At 56.1% G+C, this 9713-nt stretch overlaps 1 protein-coding gene across 3 annotated transcripts in view; it reads left to right on the top strand.

Annotated features, from left to right (window-relative positions):
• Positions 1–9432, top strand: part of TLN1 (talin 1) — a 34977-nt gene extending 25545 nt beyond the window's left edge. For all 3 annotated transcript variants that reach the window (XM_042028586.1, XM_042028584.1, XM_042028585.1), the window contains 13 exons: positions 621–787; positions 1020–1203; positions 1451–1576; positions 1868–1984; positions 2064–2249; positions 2349–2456; positions 5386–5491; positions 5633–5757; positions 6051–6176; positions 6311–6373; positions 6605–6787; positions 7471–7596; positions 8200–9432. In XM_042028586.1, coding sequence (XP_041884520.1) covers positions 621–787; positions 1020–1203; positions 1451–1576; positions 1868–1984; positions 2064–2249; positions 2349–2456; positions 5386–5491; positions 5633–5757; positions 6051–6176; positions 6311–6373; positions 6605–6787; positions 7471–7596; positions 8200–8331 — 1749 coding nt within the window. In that variant the 3' untranslated portion in view covers positions 8332–9432. The remainder of the gene's footprint in view (positions 1–620; positions 788–1019; positions 1204–1450; positions 1577–1867; positions 1985–2063; positions 2250–2348; positions 2457–5385; positions 5492–5632; positions 5758–6050; positions 6177–6310; positions 6374–6604; positions 6788–7470; positions 7597–8199) is intronic.
• Positions 9433–9713: the final 281 nt, after the last annotated feature.

The following is a 9713-nucleotide window of genomic DNA, read 5'->3' as shown; positions in this document are numbered from 1 at the left end:
CAGTTCTTGCAGAGTTGGGCAAAGCATCTGCAGCAATGCTTGCAGCTTGTGCTCAGTGATCAGTCTCCACCTTTTGCTGGCATCCTGTCCATTAAGCCAGTCTAAAGAGCAGAGCACACTTCTTAAGAACAGATGAAAGTGTGGCTTAAAAAGTCTGGTTGATAAGGATAGAGCAGCAGTGCTTTTAAGTACAAACACAAAAGTAAGCACTTGTCAATTGTGCCTGGCACCTCCATCTGCAGGACCTCCTGCAGGTCCTTCCTTTCCACAGTTGCTTTCCATTAGGAAGCTTGGTCTCCTGTGAGTGCTTGCCCAAGTACAAAAATTAAGAGCTAAAAGAAGGAACAAGTTGTGATAATTGTGCAGTTCTGATGCCCATTATTAGTAAGAGATCTTACTAATTTGAAAACTAGCAGAGTACAGCTAGTTAGACTACCAAACACGATAGGTGCAAGGTAAAAATAAATAACTGGAAGCTAAGAAGGAGTGTGCAGGCCAAAGTATTCCCAGTTCCTCTCCTTGGTATGGAGCAGCTCCACCCTTGGACGTGTTGGAGGTGTATGCAGTGAGGGTTCCTGAGCCTGCTTTGCTCCCCCAGTCACTGTACTCGTACCCCACAGGTGTCTCATGTGCTGGCAGCTCTTCAGGCTGGGAACCGTGGGACACAAGCCTGCATCACAGCAGCCAGTGCTGTCTCCGGCATCATTGCTGACCTTGACACCACCATCATGTTTGCTACAGCAGGAACCCTCAACCGGGAGAACTCTGAGACCTTTGCTGACCACAGGTACCCAGGCGCTATGTCCAGCCTCTGCTCAGCCAGAGACAGGGGTGTCAGAGTGGTCCTTCTGAGCGCTTCACCAGTGCCAAGGAGAGCTTCAAGCTCAGATCATGCTGGCTCCATTTCCCGAAGCTCCAGCTTGTACATAAAAAACCCAGGGTCGACAGTCCCTCTGTACCCCAAGGACCATGTGTGCAGTAGAGGGCTGTGTCCTCCCTGACCCGCTTTTTCTCTGCAGGGAGGGCATCTTGAAGACAGCCAAGGCACTGGTGGAGGACACCAAGGTGTTGGTGCAGAACGCCACGGCCAGCCAGGAGAAGCTAGCCCAGGCTGCCCAGTCCTCTGTGTCCACCATCACTCGCCTGGCAGAGGTGGTGAAGCTGGGTGCTGCCAGCCTGGGATCTGAAGACCCAGAAACCCAGGTGTGTGACTGAATGTGTGGGCTGAGCAGAGGCTGCTGCTAGGTTGCTTGGAGGGGTTGAGGGATGCAGATGTCATGTGGTGCTCTGGGCTGGATCCCAAGAGTTGGGGAGAGAGGGGGCTGGGCTTTGGTCAGTGCTGGCTGAGCTAGACTCCATGTGGTGCCCAAATCTCTTACTACTGGGCCACGCCATCCCCAGCCTGAGTGTGACTGTAGCTCAGCCATTCCCATGGTCTTGCTCTCCCCAGGTGGTCCTGATCAATGCTGTGAAGGATGTGGCCAAGGCACTTGGAGACTTGATCGGTGCCACCAAAGCAGCTGCTGGCAAAGCTGGGGATGACCCTGCTGTCTACCAGCTGAAGAACTCTGCCAAGGTCTGTGCTGGTTATGATGGGAAGGAGCAGATGAGGCAGTGGGGCTGGAGAAAGAGAGAGGTTTTTTTCTGCCTATCTGGGCACAGAAGCACAACTGGGGGGCAGTCAGGACAAAAGGGTAGGAAGGGGCATGTAGAAGGTGGAACACAGCATGCAGAGAAGCAATTGAGGCAGTGCGAGTGGATTATGGGGATGGGACAGTTTTGGACCAATCCACAAGGGAAGGACAGGTGCAGGCAGCAGGCCGGAGCTTGTGTGGGGATTCACCTGGCTGTCTTTCTCTTTCCACAGGTGATGGTGACAAACGTCACTTCCTTGCTGAAGACAGTGAAGGCTGTAGAGGATGAGGCCACGAAGGGGACACGGGCGCTGGAGGCCACAATTGAGCACATTCGCCAGGAGCTGGCAGTGAGTATGGCCACGGTGCTGCCCCTGCCACACCACTTGCCCACAGCCCCGTGCCTCACCGCTGCCTCTCGCCTCGCAGGTCTTCTCCTCCCCTGTGCCTCCTGCCAAGGTCTCCACCCCGGAGGACTTCATCCGTATGACGAAAGGCATCACGATGGCCACAGCCAAAGCGGTGGCTGCTGGCAACTCGTGCCGGCAGGAGGATGTCATCGCCACGGCCAACCTGAGCCGCCGGGCCATTGCAGACATGCTGCGCTCCTGCAAGGTGGGGCGGGCAGTGGGTGTGAATCTGGTGTGGGTTTGTGGGTGGAGGCAGGGATGGTGCTGGATGTGAATCCGGGTTTCCCCTGTCTCCGGGTTGCAGGAAGCAGCCTACCACCCAGAGGTGAGCGGGGACGTGCGGCAGCGGGCGCTGCGCTTCGGCAAGGAGTGTGCTGATGGCTATCTGGAGCTGCTGGAGCATGTGCTAGTGGTGAGTGTCCCCACTCCAGTTCCCAGGGTGGGCAGAAGCTGATCGTGGACTGCCTGAGTGTTCCCCAAATCCCCAAGGTCCTCTGGGCTCTTCACCTCTTCCCACTAGGGCCTTTGCACAGCCCCCTTCACTGCTTGTGCTGGCACAGTGTGTGTCCATGGCCCTGCCATGGAAGCAGATGTCAGAGAGCTCAACAGGCTCTAAAGAAAGGTAATTTGCTAGTAACAGATGGAGATTAACTGGCCATAAACAGATGGAGGCTGGAAATCAACAACATGGTAGTATAATCTTGTAAAAATACAGCTTCCAGTAAAAGTGATAGGAATAACAGACCTCAGGCAGTGGGAAAACAAAGTGTGTAGTGCCCACAGCACAATGTGTGGGAGATGGACAGTGCCTGCCAGAGCAAAGATAATGACTGCAAGCGCCCGCTGCACCCTTTTGATCCAGTCTCCCTCTGACTGAGTCTTCCCAAGGACTTCAGCTGCAACATTAGTTTACAACAGTAAATTAAGCCTCTAGCATGGTAGAAAAGATCCAGTGAAGTCCTTCCAACAGTCTGCATTCTTGGCAAGACCACAGAAGTGGAGCCAGGGGCACTGTGGGGATGTGCACACTCAACCCATGGTGCTGTGAGATCCCTCAAACCAGGGTCAGGACAATGACAGTGATTCAGCTCTGTGTCAAGGTTGCACTAAGCTGGTTAGTGAGTGAGTGCTGTCTGGGATCACCAGATACAAAGTGATGGAGCCCAGGGTGTGGTTTCCTGCAGGGAACGCCCCTTCAGGCAGAGGGTAACCAGCACTGGCAGCAGCCAGAGGAGGTGGGCAGGAATTGATGGCTAGAAATTGAAGATGAGTAGAGGAGAAGTCAAAGGGTGGTTTTATTAAAGGGAGGTAACCACTGGGGTACAGTTCCAAGGGGAGCAGTGAGTTTTCCATCCTCTACATCTAGATCAAATGTCTGCCTGGAAGATGCTTCAGGCACACATGAATCATGGCAGCCAAGGCTGGAGTGCTGAGTAGAAATTCTCTGGCTGACCTGTTGTTAACAGATGATTAGGCTAATGACTTAGTGTGGCAGTGCCCGAGGTCAGCCTACTTGCAGGAACACGCCATTCCCCTGTATTTTGGGTGTTACCATCCCGCTGCCGTGCAATGTTTTGACTATCACACATTGGAACATTCCTTGAAATGTTCACTGGAGGTGCCTCTTAGTAAGCTCGTAGCCTCCGGGGTGCCTTCAGCTCCAGACAGAGATCATTTAGCAGTCTAAAACACGTTGTCAGAGCAGACAGCAGGCTTAATAATAAGGCATTTAGACTAGATGTGCTCATGAAGGCAAACCAGCCATCACTGTGTGCCATCAGCTTGAGTACTCTGAGCCTTACACAGCTCTGGTGAATGCTGGGATGGTCCAACACAAGGCCAGGAAAAAGCCATGACTTCCCCCCAGTCTCCTTCTGTGAAGGCAGGAGTGAAGCTCATGGGTCCAGTTTATCAGAGCATAGCAGGTTCCTGGAAAACCACAAGCAGGAAGGATCTAGGGGAATGGGAGGGCAGATGGCAGATGGGGTGCAGCCTCATTCCCCAGCAGCAGCAAGGTCGTAGCTGCACACTGTGTCCCCAAGGGAACCACTGCCTTCCACGGAGCATGAACAAGTGTGGTTAGGGTTCAAGAATAAGGGTTATTTGTCTCAGGCTGGAAAACATGGCTCCCAGCAGAGGAGTGGGAAAGCCTGCATATTTCGCTGGGGAGGGGTAGGAATTTGAACCTCCATGGGGACTTGGTATTTGGTAACAATAGGTCTCTCCCTCCAAAAGCAGAGAGATTCCGTGGCTCAAAACTGCAGTGAAGCAATTCAGGGTGGCGAGAAATAAGGTGTAAAGGGTGTGAGGAGGAGAGTGGCTACTCTGAGTGTAGGTGGCTCCTCTGGCTGTGAGAGCCTCATCCCGGTGCCCTGTCTTGCCCATCTCTGCAAGGCTGAAGTAAGAGCTGATGATGGCAGCACAGCTCTCCACCCAGGATCTCTGATCCTTTGTTCCCACTTCTCCTCTTGGCTGCCCTTCACCCCTCACCAAAAAGCACCTACCTTCCCCTACCCTCCCCTATCTCTGCTCCTCCTGGCTGGGGCGTTCACTGCTTTCTTTTCTCTCTTCTCCCTCCTCTCTGTCAGCCGGTGAGTAAGGCAACACTGGGGTGCCTGCTGGTCTCTAACCTCAGCATGAGCCTTGCTCATGGCGTGTCTGTGTGCCCAGCCCAGTGCTGGGGTGGCACTTGTGTGTGTCCACAGGGACCCTGGGGTCCATGTGTTTGTGTGTGTGTACTCACCCCTGCTCTAGCTGATGGGCAGCTGCTGCCTGTGTGGTGCAAGTTGGGCCAGCAGTGAGCTCTGCTTGTGCATACAGACCCTGTGTGCGTGCACATGTGTGCTGTGGTGTGTGCATGTGTCCCTCCAACCCAGGGAAGGACCCTTAGGGTACTGCCTGCCACTTCATCCCGTTGGGGCCAGCCCTCCTTGGTGGGGACATGGCTCCAGGGTACCCCCCTTTGCCCAGCTTGCATTTGCAAACAAACCTCCAAAATGGAGACAGCGAAGGGGAAATGCTTCTGGAGCTTGAAATGATTTGCAGGGGAAAAATATTGGCCTGCGTAGCTGCTGAGTGCAGAAGGGCTTGTGCTGAGGGTCTTGTGTCTGAAAGATGTCCCAGAAGCTGTGGATGCAGAAGGGCCCTGGGGAAGCTCATCCTATCCTGGGGCATAAAGAGAATAGACAGAGTCACTTGAGAAAGCTGCTCAGACAGTGCCTGATGTGTACACGTGTGGGCGGGGGCTGGGGGATCCCACCCTCCTTCCCTGGGGAGCGCACCCCAAACAGACCTATGAAGTCCCCCTTTTCCAGGTGCTTACATCTGCTCCTTCCCCCCAGATCCTGCAGAAGCCAACTCACGAGCTGAAGCAGCAGCTGGCAGGCTACTCCAAGCGCGTGGCCAGCTCCGTCACCGAGCTCATCCAGGCAGCCGAGGCCATGAAAGGTATGGAAAGATCCTGCTCAAAGGGGCAGGACCAAGGGCTGGGATTAGAGTGGAGGGCTCAGCAGCTGCTGGAGGAGGTAGGGAAAGTCGGAAATGAGGCTGCATGCAGGTGTAACCTGCCTGGTTTCCCGGTGTTCCTAGGGACAGAGTGGGTTGACCCAGAAGACCCCACTGTCATCGCTGAGAATGAGCTGCTGGGGGCAGCAGCTGCCATTGAGGCTGCAGCCAAGAAGCTGGAGCAGCTGAAACCAAGAGCCAAGCCCAAGGTAGCAGTGCTGAGCCTTGTCTGACCCTCGTGCTTAGCTTGGGGTGGGCTGGGGCTCTCCTGCCTGTGCTTTAGCCAGGTTTGAAGCCCCATCTGACAGCTGGTCCCTCTTCCTGTACTCCTGCTACCTCCCACATTCCCAGCTGGACTTTCCTCAGGTAGCCTATGCTGCACCCCATAGCCCTTAATCCAGCTTTGTATGTGCCTCCCTCGGCCCCCTGGAGCCATCCTTCTGTTCTGCTCCATCTATCCCAGCACTCCTGCTTGGGACTCACACTCTGCTTTTGCCCACAGCAAGCAGACGAGAGCCTGAACTTTGAGGAGCAGATCCTGGAAGCTGCCAAATCCATTGCTGCAGCCACAAGTGCCCTGGTGAAGGCAGCCTCAGCAGCCCAGCGAGAATTAGTGGCCCAAGGAAAAGTAAGGCCATAAGATGGGAAGAAGAAAATGTAGAGAAGGGTTCTCCCCTCTTCTGCGGCTACTTGTAACCCTCATGCCCTGTGACAAGAGGTGTGCAGGGTGATGACCTTTCTTCCTCCCCTCCTTCCTCATAGGTGGGCGCCATCCCAGCCAACGCAGTGGATGATGGACAGTGGTCCCAGGGTCTCATTTCAGCCGTGAGTATCAAGGTCGTGCTGAGGGGTTGAGGGGGAAACCTTCCTCTTGACTCCTGCTTCAAACATGAGGGTGCTCTGCCCTTTTGCTTCTCCTCAGTGGAAGAAGCAGCCATGCTTCTTCCTTCCTCTCCCACATGCTGTGGAAGCTGTTTTTTTCCATCCCGTGCCCCACAACCTCCTTGGAGCCAATCAGGGCTCCTGTACCCTCCCTGACAGCCTTTCTTGCCACAGGCACGCCTGGTGGCTGCTGCCACCAACAACCTGTGCGAAGCCGCCAACGCTGCAGTGCAGGGCCATGCCAGTGAGGAGAAGCTCATCTCATCTGCCAAGCAGGTGGCTGCTTCCACAGCCCAGCTCCTGGTGGCCTGCAAGGTGAAGGCTGACCATGACTCAGAGGCCATGAAGCGGCTCCAGGTGAGTATTAGGCTGCCTCTTCAGCCCCTGTTGCTTGAGAGGTGGCTGGGAGTGGGGTGAGAGCATGTGGGTGTTCTCCAGGGCTCATGCTCCCTGCCTGCGTGCTGTCAGTGGGAAATTCACTGGAACACAGGCTCCAGGTTGTTTGGATTTCACTTCTAGCTGTGTGCCATGCATGTGAGTGATGCTGGGCTGCTCAGCTTGGCAGCATTCAGGAACAATGAACTGGCACAGGAATAGCTGAAATGGGTGCACTTTTTCACTGGCATTCAAGAGGTTAATGTGTGGGGGGGCATGTTCTGTATCACTGTTAATCCTCAGAGGCCATGGCACACAGGAGGTTAATGCCCATGTGTTAACCCTGGGTTAACCTGGGGTCTCAGCACTGGGACTGAGGGCTGGGAAGAGTCAGCAGGGCTGCCTCCCAGTCCCAGTCCCTGCCCCGCTCCTCCAAGAGGAGCCAGAGCCTGGCTGGGAGCAGAAGCGCCTGAAATGGTCATGAGCGGGTGACAAGGCAGCGAGCCATGTAAAGGAATCCCTGCCTGCAGCTCCCAGCACTCCTGGCTGCCTGTCCTGCCTGCTGGCCCAGCCTGGGCTGGGGCAGGAGTTCCTTCACACCCCCGGGCAACAATCATACCCTGGGGCTGTGAGTCATGCTGACATTCTCCTCCTCCCTGCTGCAGGCCGCTGGAAATGCCGTGAAGAGAGCATCAGACAATCTGGTGAAGGCAGCGCAGAAGGCAGCTGCCTTCCAGGACCATGATGAAACGGTGGTGGTGAAGGAGAAGATGGTCGGAGGAATTGCACAGGTGAGTGAGGCTGCTCCAACAGGGCAGGAGCAGCTCTAGGTGCCACCACAACCTGTGTGTGCTGGTCTCAGGAACATGTCCTACCACCCACCAGCACAGGTCATGTCTTGAGAGAGCCTCACAAAAATGCTGTGGGTTCACCCATCCCACTGAGCACCAGTTAAACAATGAGGCCTCACTTTGTCTGCCACAAGTAGCAGTGGGTGATGGTGCATGCTCCCAGGAGTGTAAAGCCCTGGCTTCCCCTTGGTGCAGAGCCCACAGTATCCCAGTGTCTGTGACACATGGAAAAGGCAGAGCAGTGGGTAGAGGGTGAGATCTACCTAGTGTGGGGTGCCACAGTCCCAGTGCTGGCTCCGTGCAGCTGAGACCCTCTACACAGCACATGGGGCTGAGCCCTGGGAGCTGTGCTGTTCTGCTTATCTCCAGAGTACCATGCTCCCACCCCAGGGACAAACAGCCCTCATGCTCAGTGAGGCAGTGGCTGTGATGGGAGGGAAGCAGCAGCTGGAGAACCCAGCTCTGGGGTTGACATTGCCGGTGGCAGAGGCTCTGGCCATCCCTGTGGGAGGCAGCTGTGACCCTGGGGCTCTCTCCTGGCAGATCATCGCCGCCCAGGAGGAGATGCTGCGCAAGGAGCGGGAGCTGGAAGAGGCGCGGAAGAAGCTGGCAATGATCCGGCAGCAGCAGTACAAATTCCTGCCCTCGGAGCTGCGGGACGAGGAGCAGAACTGAGCCGCACGCCCTCCCACCGCTCACCGCACAGACTGCTGCCTGCCCACCCGCCCACCTGCCTGCTCCTATTTAAGACGACCCGCCACAAGCGAAGGGCTGTCTGGGCTAGACCAGAGCTCTGCCCGCACCCAGAGCAACGGGACTAACTCAGTTGCCCCTCCAAGCCGGTGCCTCACCAGCAACTCCGCTTCGCTGCCCAGCCCACCTTCCCATGCACACCCAAGGCACAATCAGAGCGCTCGGAGGGACTCGGTTGGGGTGGGAGCCGGGGCTGCACTGGCTCAGGGCTCACCCGCCAGCCCCGGGGTGCGGGCCCACAGAGCTCTCCACTGCAAGGGGATATTTACTTGTGCCTTCTTCGTTCCCTCCTGTGCCCCTTTTTTCTCTCTCCTCCGTGCAGGATGGGGACAGGCGGGGGGCTTGCCCTCTCCTGTGCAATGGTGTGCAGGGAGCAGCTGCCCCTCGCTAAGCTCTTGCACGGAGCTGTCTTTCACCTCCAATGCCTTATTGCTGGCTGAATCTTCCTCTATAGCTACCCTGGAAGGCACTGAGTCCACCCCATGACTATCTTCTTCAGCCCGGGCCCCTCTGGGGAGCAGCAGGGCTGGAAGCCACAGTGCCTCCACTCAGGATGGGGGATGATGTGTTGAGTTCACCCCCAGACCTGTTCTTTGCCTTCCCGCAGGGCTTCCCCCCAACTGCGGCCCCAGCCAGCTCTGCCTTCCTCCTTCTTCCCAAGTGCCTGCATTGTTTTCCAAGATCTACAGTATTTTTGTAACTTTTCCATTTCTCTAGTATTGAGCCTGCAGCTTTCAAAGTTCATTTATTTCCCTGCCAGCTCATGCTCTGCCCACTAACACCCAGCTCTCGCCAGGGTCCCGTAGCCCAGCATCCCACCCCTCCTTGGCTCCGGGACCCCCGTCCCTTCCCCTTTGCACTCGCTGAGGCTTCTCTCACCATTTTGATACTTTAAGCATCCCATATTAAAGATTGAAGGAAACCAGCTCCCCCCCAAGCCTCCGGGGTGGGGTGGGGGATGCCAGTGTCTCCTCAGAAAGACGCTTTCATCAATAAAATCTGGTTTTCCTGCTTTCTTGCCAACTGGGTATCAACAGGCCTCTCCAGGAGATGGGGAGGGCAGGGGGGCCTGGGCTCCTTCCCTGCCGGCAAAGGGAGGGGGGAAGTGTACCACGGGTGCTTATACAGCATGGAAAATATTTGAGGCACGTCCAGCCCCAGGCACCCGGCAGGCCGGACCCCCGCTGCCAGCCATGTGCCGGCCTCGCAGGTGCTGCCGGGGGGCCACCACTGCAGGAGGGGGACTTGGGGATTTTGTTTCTGGGGGATTTGGGCTTCAGGGAAGGCGGGGGGGGGGTTATGTG

The sequence above is a fragment of the Corvus kubaryi genome, unplaced genomic scaffold, assembly GCF_017639235.1.
Source record: "Corvus kubaryi isolate FWS band 111438036 unplaced genomic scaffold, C.kubaryi_AGA036_p1.0 37308, whole genome shotgun sequence".
In the NCBI taxonomy this organism is placed as follows: domain Eukaryota; kingdom Metazoa; phylum Chordata; class Aves; order Passeriformes; family Corvidae; genus Corvus; species Corvus kubaryi.
Note: the sequence above shows the minus strand (reverse complement) of the source record. Positions and strands in the feature narration are given on the sequence as shown.